This window comes from Acomys minous (assembly GCF_964271855.1).
Source record: "Acomys minous genome assembly, chromosome: 10".
Lineage (NCBI taxonomy): Eukaryota > Metazoa > Chordata > Mammalia > Rodentia > Muridae > Acomys > Acomys minous.
In genome coordinates, this window is record NC_140491.1 from 114964421 (window position 1) to 114980740 (window position 16320).

At 43.3% G+C, this 16320-nt stretch overlaps 1 protein-coding gene across 1 annotated transcript in view; it reads left to right on the forward strand.

The window, feature by feature from the left end:
- Positions 1–12939: 12939 nt before the first annotated feature.
- Positions 12940–16320, forward strand: part of DNAJC10 (DnaJ heat shock protein family (Hsp40) member C10) — a 40501-nt gene continuing 37120 nt past the window's right edge. Inside the window, exons 1-2 of the mRNA XM_084798508.1 lie at positions 12940–13269; positions 14675–15023. Of these exons, the coding sequence (XP_084654634.1) occupies positions 14820–15023 (204 nt within the window). The 5' untranslated portion in view covers positions 12940–13269; positions 14675–14819. The remainder of the gene's footprint in view (positions 13270–14674; positions 15024–16320) is intronic.

Sequence of the window (16320 nt, forward strand, 5' to 3'; positions counted from 1 at the left end):
GTGTTACTGAACACAGATAAACCAGGAGGCAGGGATTAAGGTATATGGCTGGATATTTGCTAATCTCTGTGTGAGAGCAGTCTTCAGGGTGTAAGCGTGGGGCTGGAGAAGGAACTGTGGTGGACATTTTCTGAATATTCTGTCAACATTTACACCTGGACCAGAGGAAAGTTTTGCCATATCTCTGAGCCTCATCCTGGAGAGCCTCGCCATTTTCTCCATGACTCTGAGGCTCTGGAGTCCTTGGCATGGCTGTGCCCCCATCAACAGTCTATCACTCAAGACTTCACTCACCCAGGCCTTCTCTGCTCCCTACAAAGAACTGTTAGTGAGACAATGCTATTTACTTCTGGGGTACCCAGATATCCTCCTAACCTGTGGGTCATAACCACATTGGGGTCGAATGACCCTTTCACAGGGGTCACCTAACACCATCTGAAAACACAAATATTTATATTACAGTTCATAACAGTGGCAAAATTACAGTTATGAAATAGCAACGAAAACAATCTTATGGTTGCGAGTCACCACAACAAGAGCTGTATTAAGATACACATGATATATACTCACTTATAACTGGACACTAGCCCAACAGGGATGTCCCCTGAAAGTCTTCACTGAGCAGGAGATTGGGGTAGATGCTGGGACTTCCTAGTGGGACTCCAGGTGAGAGAGTTGTGGGAGAATGTGGAAATAGAAGGATCCCAAGGGTCCTAGAAACCTATAAGAAGACCATCAAGGCTGGCAGATCTGGACCCAGGGGCGTCTGCTCAAACTACTGTACCAACCAAGGGCAATGCATACAGTAAACCTAGAACACCTATTCAGATCTAGCCAATGGACAACACATTCTCCACAGTTGTGTGGAGAGCAGGGACTGACTCTGACATGAACTCTGGTGCCCCCTATTTGACCACTTCCCCTTGGTGGGGAGGCCTGGTGGCACTCAGAGGAAGGGGAAGCAAGCTACTAGGATGAGACCTGATAGGCTGTGATCATACGGTGAGGGAGGAGGTCCCCTTCTGTTACAAACCTAGGGGAGGGGAAGAAGGTGAAAGAGGGAGGGAGAGAGGGGGGAATGGGAAGATACAAGTGAGGGGATAACAATTGAGATATAAATCTGAATAAATTACTTAAATTTTTTAAAAGGAAAAAAAGAAAGAAGAACTGTATTACAGGGTCGCAGCACTAGGAAGGTTGAGGACCACTGCCTTATGCCATCCTTTGGGTTTTCTTTCCTTCTCCTCTTTCATCTTCAGCATTAGGGAGCTGACACAATAGCGCTAACTGTTCTATGTCATCAGGATTTGACCCTGACCCATCCACATCACCAGTCTTCTATTGAATCCCACTTTAACCACAGGTGTGTCCCACATGGCTGCATCTTCCGAAGAACTTTTGCAAAGTCCAAAATATACAGTTTTAGGGTCAGCATTTTCTTCTCCTGGAGTCTTTGAATTTGACAACAACTGTTGTAAGAAGAAGAAGAGGAAGGAGGAGGAAGATAATCTCACTTGAGTCTCATCAACAGACTCTTGCTCTTTCATGCAGATCAAGAACTCATACTTTGGAAATTATCTGGTATGTCCAGATTCCCAACACCTGGGGCCACCATCATACCAAAGGCATATGACATCATCAGTGCACTCCACAGAATAAAATCTAGCACTCAAAACTTCTTGGGCCTAACTGAAACAGCAGCTGGCTAGGAAATTTGGAGCTTCTAAAGGGTAGTTCCTGCAGCCTGTCAATAATCAATCTGAACCCTTGAAACTGTGCAGGCTGCTCTGCTTCAGTCTTCCCACTTCAGTCTCGATCTCTGCTATCTGGTTTGCTGGACCACATACCCTGGATGTTTTGCCAGTTGTTAAGTGCAAGCTCAACAGCCAGCATTACACGTAATAACCTGGATTATGCTGAGGAAATAGTAGGTGGCCTGTTATACCCTGGTGTGGGACCAAGCCTCTAGAAGACTAGACATGAGATTCAGCAAATGCAGGCTGGGCCTTGCACTATTACACTTTGATTATAAAAACACTAGTTCCTCTCTGCTGTGGGTTAGGAATCTGGATCTAAGCCTTATGCTTTCAGGTGTTGGATGTACCCCAGCATCCTCACAGGCTTGAGTTCTTCAAGCACTCCGCCATCCTGGCTGATTTCTGTGGGGCTCAGCAGATCTCCAGATTCCAGACCTCTCAGGACACAGCCTCCAGGAATCACCTGGGGCAAGTGAATTACAGACTTTCACCCTTTGCACCTCTGCATGTTTTCAGCATATATCCTAAGGTCCTTTTAGTTGTGCTTAATTCCTCCATTTCCTTTCATCTGTTTGTTTGTTTGTTTTTTAATTTGTTGACCTGTTCACAAGAAAGAAAAAAAACAGGGCCCAGGGGTCCCACTCAAACTAAGGCACCAGCCAAGGACAATACAGGCAGTAAAACTTTAAACCCCTACCCAGATCTAGCCAAGGGTCAGAACATTCTCCACAGTAAAGTGGAGAGTGGGATATGACTTTCTCACGTACTCTGGTGCCTCACCTTTGACCATGTCCCCTGGAGGGGGAGACCTGGTGGCACTCAGAGGAAGGACAGCAGGTTACCAAGAAGAGACTTGATACCCTATGAGCATATACAGGGTGAGGAAATCCCCCCCAGGAACAGTCATAGGGGAGGGGAATAAGGGGAAAATAGGAGGGAGGAAAGAATGGGAGGATACAAGGGATGGGATAACCATTGAGATGTAATAAGAATAAATTAATAAAAATTAAAAAAGAAAAAAAAAGATTTAGCATGCCATCTAACAGGAAAAAAAATTCTTAATTGTATCAAAACACATAAGGTCTTTTTTGCAATTTTTACTTTCAGATGTCAGCTTGATGAAATTAACAAATACTTAGGAAACTGCGAGAGGATTTTGTTTCTGGTGAAAGGATGTTTTCAAAGAAGACTGGGACAGGAGTCTGACTGAGTGGGTAGAGTCCACACTCTGTTACAATGGACGATGTCCAACCCGCTGAGGACCTGGCGAGAGTAAGCAGAGGAATTCCTCTCTCTCCCTGGTAGAGCTAAGACACACTTTTCTCCTGCCCGTCGATATCACAGCTCTTGTGTTTGCATTCCAGAACTGTGACCGTGACTTCAGACCCTCAGTTTCCGACTGCCAGTTCCACCACCAGCTTCCCTGGTTCTGAGCCTTGAGCACTGAAGCTAGGGCATCCAGCAACAGTCTCCTCTGAAAACATCCCAAAGAGCAGCCGACGACATCCTTCACCAGCTTCTACGTATTTGTTAACCTCATCAAACTGACATTTAAAAGTAATAATGGCAATAAACGTAATGTGTTTTGATGCAATGACGAACTGTTTCTTCTTGTGAAGGTCTCCAACTTACAGGGGGATAGGTATGGGTCCTCAAAACTCTCCATAATTACATAAACCAGCTTCTCCAATGACCATTTTCTCAGCTGTCTGTCCGTCTGTCCATCCTTTGGATTTGGTCCCACTGAGAACCTTGACTTATATAATTACCTCCCACACACAATGAGCTCTGTGTAAAATGGCAGCACGGGGCCTGACTGACTTGCTTAGCCCTTCTTCACATCTTATTTTGAATTGGCTTCCCTCGGGTCCTTAGAAGGAATGAAACTATTCCCACTTACAGCTCATAGCTGCGATCCTTGCCACAACATTTACAACTTCTACATGTGCTGGTTCTTGAGTTTTTGCCCTGGTTTCCCTTTCTCTTAGGACTATTTCATGGTTGTGTGTGCCCCTGAACCTGAGTGGGAAGCTAGCACCTTCCAGAGCTTTTGTCCTGCATAGCATTTTCCTAAGCCCCTCTCCGGAATATGGCACGGTAGCTCTTCCCAGTCTGTTTCAGGTGACTGTGATGGCGTTGCCATCAGAAACACCGAAGCTCTTTTACCCCCATAAATCCTAGGCAGAATGCAAATTTATTTGTTCTTAAGAAGGCAATACAATCCTATGTTTGGTTTTGTGACTTGACCACAGTTCTATTAATAGGAACCTTATTTATTGCCTGTGAAAATGCAAATTGGTATAGCCACTGTGGGAATTGTTTACTACTTTTCTTTTTAAAACCAATAGTGCATTTACCATATAATTAGCTATAACATTCCAGGGCATTTATTCCAGAGAAATGACTTGCACACACCAGCACCCTGTGCACCTACATAGGAATGACCAAGACAGCACTATTTTCCATAATCCTAAACTGGAAACAATTAAGGAGTCAAGTTAATAGGAGGCAAGTTAAACAAACTATGATGTGATGATGCTATGGAATGTTGTTTCAAAATGATGAACCTTGCAAAAAACATAGGTCAACTGCAACAGTGTGCTAAGTACAAGGAAATCTCAAAAGGTCACGTCGCAGTTTACATAATGCAATCAATGATGGTATTATAAAGACAGAAAAATAGCCATCCTTCCGGCGCTGAGGGTGGTGGGTCACATGCAGGTAGTGTGTGACTGAAGGCTTGCCTTAAGGAGACCTGTGCTGTGATGGTTCGGTTTTGTGGCTGTAATGGTTACACACATCTGCATGCATGATACATGACAGCTCTGTGCCAATGTCAGTTTTCTATTTCAACCCAGATCATAGCTCTGTAAAACACAGCCATGGAAAAATCTGCGAGGAGCCTCAGGGGAGCTCTCTGTACCATTTTCCCCAAATGTGTCTCAATATATAATTATTCTAAAAAAAAAAAAAACTTTTAAAAACTAATAAATGCACTTAATGGTCCAGCATCTATTTTTAATTGAAATTTAAAATTTAAAGCTTATAACAACTTGTAATATAGCTTAGTGTACGAAGTTAGCCTATTTGAAGAAGATCTTGTTCCCAAAAATCTAAAAACCCTTTTTTTTTTTTAACATTTACTACACGCAATACCATTTTCCCTATGATAGAGCAAGGTCATTGTTCTCCCTTAGTGGAAATTCATTCCTTGTGTTCTATTCCTCTAGAGAACCCTGACTAGTTCACCACTTAAAGAATATGGTATTTCCACACAACAATCAAATATTTCCACAATTAAACACATACTGCAGCCAATGGCCATATGCCGCTCCTGTGTCCAGGAGCCTCTCTCTGATGTTCACACAGAGAGTGTTGTGTCGATAATTAGTTTTCTAAGTCTAACATCTTCTCCTCCCACCTGGCAGACCAGAACGACTATTTGACATCTCAGACAAGGCTCATGGCATGGCACCCTTGAATCTCTGGCTGAAGATGCTGGCTCTGTGTACCACCTGACTGGTGAGAGGGTGGGGGTGGGGTGGCTCTGTGTACCACCTGAGTGGTGAGGGGGTGGGGGTGGGTGGCTCTGTGTACCACTCGAGTGGTGAGGGGGTGGGGGTGGGGTGGCTCTGTGTACCACCCGAGTGGTGAGGGGGTGGGGGTGGGGTGGCTCTGTGTACCACCCGAGTGGTGAGGGGGTGGGGGTGGGGTGGCTCTGTGTACCACCCGAGTGGTGAGGGGGTGGGGGTGGGGTGGCTCTGTGTACCACCCGAGTGGTGAGGGCGTGGGGGTGGGTGGCTCTGTGTACCACCCGAGTGGTGAGGGCGTGGGGGTGGGGTGGCTCTGTGTACCACCTGACTGGTGAGGGGGTGGGGGTGGGTGGCTCTGTGTACCACCCGAGTGGTGAGGGGGTGGGGGTGGGGTGGCTCTGTGTACCACCCGAGTGGTGAGGGGGTGGGGGTGGGGTGGCTCTGTGTACCACCCGAGTAGTGAGGGGGTGGGGGTGGGGTGGCTCTGTGTACCACCCGAGTGGTGAGGGGGTGGGGGTGGGGTGGCTCTGTGTACCACCCGAGTGGTGAGGAGGTGGGGGTGGGGTGGCTTCGCATGCACAGTAAAGCATTATCACAGCAAGCTGGGCAGCTGCTGTTGTCCTTGAAGGGTTAGCCTTTGGCTGGCATCCAGAAACTTAGCTGGTCAATAGTTTCCTCCCATGTTATAAAACTTCCCTTAAATGAAAAGACTGGCCCAGGGCGCCTGGCGGTTTGGCTGAATACCTGCTTTCCTTCTGGGAGGCCAGGACTTGGATAGCTGCTAAGGAGAGGATGTTTTTGTGTGTAGCTCCAACAAAACCTCAGGCACTTAGCTTTTGCTACCCTTCCCTGAGGACAAGACATGGCACATATCAAAGCTTGTTGCTTGAGTGGTGAGCTCTAAACAGCTCCCCTGGGTCAGGACTTTCGGAGTTTAGACATCATCTTCAAACTTTGTCCAGACTCCTTTGTCTTGTATTATTTCTATGTGACAACTCTTGGGCGTAGCCATGACGTTGTTAGCCTGTGTGTCACTCTAATGAATCAACAAACACGGGAGTGGTGCAGGTACGATAACCACACAGGGGCCCAGCATGAAAGCTGCCCTCCATCTGCTGCTGCTCTAGCAATCACCTCTGAATCCCGTCTGTGTCTCTCCGTCTTCGGAAGCTCACCCAGCGCCTTTCTTACAGTCTGCAGCATTCCTCTCCTCTCCGTTTGCTTTGCTCGGGAAGTCAGTTCAACACTTCTACCATCCCCATTTCAAGCAGTTTCCAAAACTCTCTGATCCGTTGAAGGTATTTCTTGTCCTACAGCTATGATGTTATATTACTTGGTTTTTTGGAAGTTTTTGTTTGTTTGTTTGTTTGTTTTGTTTTGTTTTTTTAAACATTAAACTCTGGTACTGGGGAGATGGCTCAGTCCATGAAGTCCTTGGCACACAACCTGAGTTCCACTTCCAGAAGCAAGGTTTTCGAAAAGGATCCAGAGATGTTTTGAACACTTATAATCCCAGAGCTTGGGAGTTGGAAACAGGATACAGGATCACAAGATATATAGATATGTGCAAATACATGTGTATATACTTACTTATATGGGTATACACTCCAGTGTTTGCTTCACTAATTTTTATTAGGTTAAGTGTTTAATTACCATATAACACACTTTAACACTAAAAATTATAGTGTCAAAATATTTGAGACATAAAGAAATCAGCACAAAAGTATTGTTAGTCATAGCTAACAGTAGAACCATTCATTTAAAGAGAAAAAATGTGAAATTACAGTTAAAGCAATACACACAAGTCTGCAAGTTGAACTGAAATCAATACATGCCTTAGGTGCTGTGTTAGTTACTTTTCTGTCGCTGCGATAAGACATCATGACCAAGGCAACTTCTAAAAGAACGGACTTATTGGGGGCTCCCAGTTCCAGAAGGTTAGGAGCCCCTCTCCATCGTGGGGGGGAGCTCAGCAGCAGGTGGATAGGCAGGCTGACGCTGCAGCAACAGCTCAGAGCTCACTGGGGACCGAGGAAGCCTGCCCACCCCCAACACACACACACACACACACACACACACACACACACACACACACACACACACCACACCTCCTAATTTTTCCCAATCAACCACCAACTGGGGACCAATGTATTCAAATGCTCAGGGTATCTCATAATGGACGACTTCATTGATAGGCACTGTGGGTGATTTCTACAATACCAGCAAATAATTTGCAATGCCTTTGCAAGTGAGGTCTTAACTAATGAAGGATTCCTAACAGCCCCAAGTCTAGTATATATGATACTGTGAGACAGTCCGTAAAAAGAACACCTTGTCTGGATTCAACAAATCTACCAAATGCATATATGAGAAATATTTCAGTTATCTGATTGTGATGTTCTCAGTGGACTTCTGATTGAATTACCTATGTTGGAATCCAAAGTCTATCGCTGCCTGACTGGATGTTGAGGGCAAGAGGCTGACCCTTCTCTTTGCTTAGTTTCCTCCTAAGTAGAATTAGCATCAGTGTCTGGCGGGAGGCGGGATGGGGTGGGGCAGCCCAGCCAGAAAGCTCTCACAGAGGACCTGAGTTTGATTCTCACAAACCATGTAGGGTGGTTCACAACTGCCTATAACTTCAGCAGTCATAGGGAGATTTGACATCTCTGGCCTCTGAGGTCACCTGCACATGTCCGAAAACAGATACACATGCATAAACATAATAATTAAAAACAAAAAAATCTTTTTTGAAAAGACTTGCTAATAACAGCGCTTAGGTCAGAGAGTTGTTGTGATAATTAAGTGTATTAGTGGAGGTAAAGCATCTTAAATAGTACCTGAGGCATACGAAGTATATGTAAGTTTCAGTGTAACTGTCATTTCACATTAAGAGTTCGGAGAAGATATATGTAGATTTCAGTGTAACTGTCATTTCACATTAAGAGTGTGGAAAAGATAGCTTGCACTTGCATTTCATCCCTTTTAGTGACTCTTGAAGGACTAAAGGTAATGGCTCCAAAACCTCCCCAATTCGGAAAGTTCAAATACTTTAAAGAAATCTTCCTATTAGAATCACCCACAGTTCCCGCTAACTCTCTGAGCACTTTACTGCAAAACTCACCTTTAGACTGTACTGTTTATATCATTCATTGACATTTGTTTTTGCCCTGTGAATGTGCTCTTTACCCAGCTCCGAACAATAGAGTTAGGCTACTCTTTCCTCTTTGTACAAACCAAATATTGATTCTTAATTCTGCCCTGATGTGTGTGTTGAATAGATGCCAAGATCTCTTCTAATGAAACACTGGGAAAAGAAATAAAGCCAAATTTCTAATCTCAAAGAACCAGTACTGTAGACCAACGAATAAAATACTCTTGCAATTCGGAAACCTCTCTCTGGGCAGAAACAACAGGGAAGCAGCTGGCAGGACGCAGGTAAAACAGGATTCTAGGCACAAGAGCTAGGGAGCCCTCTTGGGTTTGGAGGAACTCAAGAGAAGAGTAGACTAGCTACACAGAATGAAGCAGATAGAAAGAGATTTCTAAAGAGCTGGTACTTTAGTGGTAGAATCAGGCTTGTAAATGAATATTTTGTACATAGTTCAGAAAATAAAGTTACCTCGATGAGCTAGCAGGATCTTACCTCAGTTTATGCCTCCAGTGTCCTTACTGTTATAAATATTAGATAATTTAAACAGTTACATTAAATATGTTGTGATTAATATAATAACAAAAGAGGAAGTGGTCAAATACACTTTTGTAGTGCACAGAAAATGTCTTCAGAAGAAACTTACTGGGTCCTGAAATATATGTAGTTCTTCAGATGAAAATAAAAACTAAAAGGAAGCATCCTTCTTGTTACAATGTGTCTCATACATAAGTGATGGGGTTATGATATTGAGACTTGATGTTTATACTCAGACAATGAATGCCTTGGTCTCCCTAAAGTGGATAACCTTGATGTTAGTTTTCTGAAATAATATGCTTCAAATATCCTTCCTCATCATGACCAATGCATTACCAAACTATCTATACTATTTTGCTTTCATTGGAAAAAGTTTAATTCTATATAGTATATGATAAGATGATATATACATATTTGTATATATGTATATAATCATGTTGTATACTTTTAATATTTACAATAATTCACTTTATGCTCATATTTATGTGTATTATATATAGTACACTAATTACTTTGGCTGAGTCAATTAACATTAACATGTTTATCATCATCACTAGTCATAGTTACTAAGCACATATATGTATGTGAGAACACAAAGCTCTACTCTCAAGTTTAAGGTTACATATATGTGTGTGTGTGTGTGTATACACACACACAACACACACACACACACACACACACACACACTATAGTAACTACAGTCAATATTAATTACTTTCCTAGAATATGTTTATCTTATAACTGGGATTTATTCCTCTTAGCCAACATCCTTTCTTATCCTTTATTCCTGAGATCTAGAAACCACTATTCTTTGCTTCTGTTATTGAAGAGTCTATAGATAAGTGTAACCACACAGCAGGATGATTTCACTCAGTATAATGTCTTCATAAATGGGAAAATGTGAGTTCTCATTTTTCTCACATCTGTTCAGTTTTCTTCATCTGCGCTGACTCATTATCTATCATCTGGACCAGTTCATCGCTCTCCTCCAGTCGTCCTTAATCAGCCATTTCTCTCTTTAAATATGTTCTCCACATGGTAGCTGAAATGGTTAGTTTAAAAGAAAAATATCCTAGTGCCAAAAAGATGGCAATTGTTTCTCCTGCAGAGGACCTGGGTTTGGTTCCCAGCGCCCACATGGTGGCTCACAATAATTTATAATTCCAGTTCCAAGAGGTCTGACCTCCATTAGCATCGGGTACCCATGTGATGTACACACATACACACAGGCAAAACACGCATACACATAAAATAAAATAAATAAATCTAATTTTTTAACATTAAGTAACCTCATCCTAAATAATTCAGACCACCAAAATCCATTAAATACGGCCTTGCAATGTCATAAATTAATGATGGTAAAGGTGAGGAGACTTGCCTGTATGAGGGGTGGGGAGAGTTTTTTCACCATGAAGCCTGTGTCATTGTGACAAGACAGCCTAGCACAGGTTAGACTTGAATGGAATGAACAGAGCATCTGTCAGGTGAGCCATTCAGAATGTGACGGGGAATCCAAGCTGGCATTAGAAGGGCCAACATGAGTAATGGGAGACGGGTAACATGGAGGGACTACATGAGTAGAGATTTCAGGGGTTAGGGAAAACAGGCTTTTAACCACCAGGGGGGAAAAAAAAGGCTACAGAGTTGGAAAGAAATTCTATAGAATGAATACATTATTAGTTGTTTGGAATTACATTGAAATTTGGAAGTGTAACTTGATAGTTTTATATACATAAACATGAGTATCTGTGTGTATAAACATATAATTGCTACCTCTACCTTCTAAGAAGAAATAAGCACTACAGTATTCAGGAGCACGCCTTACATCTTGTAATCAAACACCATCTTCAAAAGAACCAAGACTTCTTGGAGAAATAGCTACTGTCAGTGCTGAAATAGGAAGAGGCCTGGATGGCCCTAGACAATCCTGTCGTGTACTAAAGCATCCATGCTTAAAAGGGTAAGATTCAGGGCTGGAGAGATGGCTCCAGGGTTAAGAGCACTCATTGGCCACTCTTCCAGAGGACCAGTGCCTACATGACAGCTCGCAACTGTCTGTAGTTCCAGTCCCAGTGAAAACATAATGTCATTTGTTACATGTCTGTCAAACGTACACAACCTAAATCTAATCCTTAAGAACCCCAGTCAAACCAAAACAGAAATATATCTATAAAATAACTGGCCTGTATAAGTGCAAGACCTTGAAATCTAGGAAAAACTGGAAAACAAAACAAAATGCTTCCCATTAGAGGAGTCTAAAACTCTACTGTGTTAAGTGGGGGTGAGGGCTCATGACTAGATCCTTCTACTGGGAAGACTTACTGATAATTGGAACAACAGGAACCTGGCATTTGTGGATTAGACTGTAATAATGTGTTGACAGTAACTTCCTGTTTTTGAAGGTTGTACCTAAGGAAAGTGTCCCATCTATGAAAATAGGCACACTGGTTTTTGTTGTTGTTGTTGTTGTTTGGTTTTTTGTTTTGTTTTGTTTTTTTGAGGTAATGGGAGAAGTCAACTTACAAACTACTGAGGAAAACAAAGTTATTTGTACTGTGCGTTTAATTTTTGGTAACTTTGATGTCATTTTCAAATGTAAGCAAATTTATCATTATATAATAACAACCTGTCATTCACACTTTTCTGCAGCTTCCCACTGGAAAAGGGGGTTTAAGACCCAAGCTTCCAACTGCTGGATGGCCATGTCTACTTTGGGTCTTATTTTATGGACTCTTCTGTCTAGCTCCGGCCTGTGGTTCTTTTTCTTTCACTAAGTATTTTCCCTTCCTAACACAGATCTTTTAAAATAACTAACAAGCTGCTGTCCCTCACTATTCGATTTCCTGGGGACAAGTTAGTCTTTGTTCATGTTACCCACTAGGATGGATCCCAGAGAAAACATTACATACTGCTTTAAGTCGCTCACCCCGTGCTGCCTGCCTCTCTGTTTTCTCACTGCTATCTCTTTCCTAAGTGTGTGTGTTCTCCCTTCAGCAGTTGCCGAATGATCTAAACGCAACTCCAGTTCCTTACAATAAAGCTTTAAGAAGCTTCCTTATCACCCAAAGATAAAGTCTAAATGTATTCACTGTGCTAACAAAAACCTCCTATTGGCTTCTACTTAATTCTTCAGGTTTCTGTTCTGTTTCCAGCTTTATTCTAAGCAGTTTTGGTTCACTGTGGCATAATGATTATCATTACAAAGCCCGGAACTAGGTTGCCTACATGTGAATCTCATTTTCTTCCATTTTCAGTTACCCAGGCACCCTCCCTAGGCTCTGGGTTGTGCATGATAATAAGCAGTATCTCCCAAGATTATCTGGAGGACTGTGTTAATGCATGTGTACGCAGGCCAGTCCCTGGTGCAAGTTAACAGCTGCTACTTCAGGCTGCTTCTAATATTTCTGCCTTTGTTCGTTATACTTCCTCTTCTTTCCTACAATATGTTGGTTTAGCAATAGGCCCTACTGTGATAAAATTAACTGACACCTAGTCTACTATCCAAAGACTCATTACCAATATATACTTATTTCAAACTATGTCCATCAGCTTCCATTGTTTCCTCTTTCAGGGATTTTAAGTGTAGCTACTTCAATGGTCAAAGTGCCATGACTCAAAAAAACGCAGTTTCTGTATCAAATCGAGTAGGCAGAAAGGAGAAGAGAAGTAATCTGCTAGCCGGCTGATTCAGAAACACGGAAGTCCTGTAGAATGGTCGATGTTTGCTGAGACATAAAGTTGTAAATAATTTTATTTCTAGAAAGTTTTGTTTTGTTGTTCGGCCCGTTCCTTTGCAAACGGGTCGATTCAGGCGAGTTCTACACTTTCTACTCAGTCTGCCCCTCCTGCGTTATCCACCCTTTTAAGCAAACCTCCGGACACTAATCTCCAGCCGGATCCTTCCACCCGGTTTCCCCGTCGTCTTGGCAACGGGACCGGAAGAGGCGGGGCTCCACATCCTTCCTTCCGCCAGCGGCTGGCTGCGGCGGCGGGACCGCTGTGGGCCGCGCTGCGGGTTTCTTCGCTATCTCCGGGTAGAAGCCGGAGCCGCAGTCGCGGCCGCACGGACGGCCACGTCAGCCTAAGCGGTCCCGCCCGTCCCACGCCGCCGCCGCTGTCTGGCCGCCTTCTCCCCCACGCCTTTCCCACCATGCCCCGCGCCAGGCCCCGCCCCTCAGGCGTGACCCGTGCAGCCGAGTTTCAGCTGCGCGCGCTCGCAGCCGGCGTCCGGTCCTGCCGGGTCCCGAGCTCGGCGGCCTAAGGATGGGGCGGTAGCTGAGGACGGGACGCGGAGGTGGGCGCGGGCCGGTCTCCACACGTCGCAGGGGTACCGGGGAGGGAGGGAGGGAGGGCGCAGGCCGCATCCCGCCGTCTCCGCGCCCCATTGTGTCGGGTCCTCGCCTCCCGCACTGCCTCCTCCACCCCACCTCTGCTGGCTCCCCTCTGCTCGGGTTCCTTCTCCCAGGTCCGCCCTGGGACCCGGGACGCACACTTGCCAGCCCTGTTCTCCTTGCCTTTCCCTGTCTTCCCCTGGTTCCCCTGTGGAGCGATGGCAGCATCGGTCCTTTTAACACTGCGTTTTCCTGCAGCCTCCTCCTCATTGGCCCTGGGCTGTTGAGTTACTCCGCTGCTGCCTGAGAGCTACCCTAAGCCCAGGGACACCTTATCGCAAAGTCCTCATTGAGATTTGTTCTTGGTTTCTTTCCTGATCGTTGTCAGTCTGGGTATGTCTGTTTTCCTAGCGGTATATTTTACAAAGGTATATTTTGTGTGAGGGGTATAAAAAGGTTAAAAGTGACATGAGGCTTGTACCCAGGTAAGGAGGAATTTTTAGAAGCACAGTTGTACTTAAGGATGTTAGGGAAGTTTTTTTGTTTGTTTTTACACAAAGCGTTTTAAGATTTACTTGTAAGGTGAAATGCTAGGGTTTTATCTTTCACAGGCAAGCATGCCTGCTTCTCTTGTTTCTTTTCCTATTTTTGTTTATCCCAGACATGAGTTTTACAGTGAAATTGCACTGATTTGTAGTTATTATTATGTTTTCATAAAATAATTTCTTCTCTCAGTGCAAACACTTCAGAAAACTTGGGGGTGGCCTGCTTTGTAAGTTAATCTATTTTTATACATAAGTTATCTATTTTTATACAGACGTTTCCTAAATGGTTATGTAAGAGGTACAACCCCCTTGGAAATGGCTTTATGCTTCCTTTTATTTCCCTCAAAGGCATTCTCTACAGATGAGATTGGATTAAGAAGAACGTTGAAATGGCTCTCGGTGTGTAGAAGGAGTTGGAAAGGAAATGGTGTTAGAAAAGGGCAGTGTGTTGGGAGAGGAAGAAAATTCTGCTTATTCTTATCCTGGTGGTGTCAGGCTGTTCCTTTTTGGAGAGAGAGAGAGAGAGAGAGAGAGAGAGAGAGAGGGAGAAAGAGAATGTGTGTGTGTGTGTGTGTGTGTGTGTGTGTGTGTGTGGTAAGCTAGCTACCACCGCTGGTTATATCCTGCTATCTAGAGTGAGTTCACAGATCTGCCTACCTGGATAGAGAGGCGAGCATGGGCCCTAGAGGGTGGGTCCTTGAAGCCATTCACAATGATGTGACCGTCAGTGGAGATCGTTTTTTGCTTGTCGTGCCACTGGGCAAATGATGTTGTAGCTGTTTCGTTTGAAAAGTATTTTAACTGCCTGGCTTGCTCTCTTTAGGTTACAGTTTCCGGGCTGTGTTCGTGAGGCTGGATTGACCCTTGAAGTAATGTGGGCAGAGGCTCGCACGTGTGTTTATTATAACCACTGGACCCAGCGTTCTGTCTTCATGTTCACTTAAATCAGAACTTGCACAAGAAAGAGAATGGGAGTCTGGTTAAACAAAGATGACTTTATCAGAGACTTGAAGAGGCTCAGCCTCTGTCTTCTGATACTCTATGCGGTCCTTGTAGTGGGCACAGATCAGAATTTCTACAGCTTACTTGGAGTATCTAAAACTGCAAGCAGCCGAGAAATAAGACAAGCCTTTAAGAAGTTAGCACTGAAGTTACATCCTGATAAAAACCCGGTAGGTAAAATTGCTCTTTTAAATACCTAGTTGTTTTACTATGTCTCAGTATTTATTTTAATTATTTTTAAATAACCATTTGAAATGCTTAAAGCATGTCAAAAATTACAATTTGGGAGCCGGAGATGTAACTCAGAGGTAGTGTGCTGCCCAGCCTGCACAAGGCTCAGGGCCTGATCCCCAGCACTTGAAACTGACAATTCACCTGTTAAACCAAAACCTAATAATTCACTTGTTAAACTAAAACCTAACAATTCACCTGTTATACTAAAACCTAACAATTCACCTGTTATACTAAAACCTAACAATTCACCTGTTATACTAAAACCTAACAATTCACCTGTTATACTAAAACCTAACAATTCACCTGTTATACTAAAACCTAACAATTCACCTGTTATACTAAAACCTAACAATTTACCTGTTATACTAAAACCTAACAATTTACCTGTTATACTGAAACCTAACAATTCACCTGTTATACTGAAACCTGGAGAAGCAAAGTGAGGGTGGTTTTGTCATTATCAAATGCAATTTCCTCTTTTCTGTAAGCTAATTTCTAGCAGAAGAAGACGAGACATGAACTCAAGCCATGTGTGTGACGCTAAGAATGATGGAGACTCGCTAAGAATGATGGAGACTCGGGAGCCTTAGAAAAGTGACAGTCCTGCTGCCACAGGGACTCACAAGTCTTAAAGTGACAGTCGTGCTACCCACAGGGTGGTTTGACTCGGGCTCACAAGTCTTAAAGTGACAGTCGTGCTACCCACAGGGTGGTTTGACTCACTATTGGTTTCCATGCACAGTTCACCGTCTGACTTGCAAACTTACAAATTAAAATATGAGAGCTCCAAGTGTATTTCCAGTTGTAAATATTTGATTGTGTACGCAAGAACCTTTAAAAAACAGATTTATTTTAATTTTATAGTATTAAAATTTTTTCATTAATTTTTAGCTTATCATGAATGAGTACTTGGAGATAATTGTTGTAGGTAGAAATTTGTACTTGAGATTACTTTATCTCAGTTATATAAAGCTGAGCATTATAAACTCTTAATTATCTTTCCCAGAGATCTGTATTATATTTAGGAATTTGTTGTTTTTCAAGTTTTTGTTTTAAAATTTCCAACTGACTTCCAGATGCTAGTTCTACAAAACAGTTAAGAAAGTAACATTTCTCAGTCCAGTTTTGAGTTATTCTTCTGGTATTATTTCTTATTTAATACAGTGTTGAATTGGAACATGATTTACGGTTAAGCCTCAACGGGAAACTACCATTGTTACAGAAGTAACACAT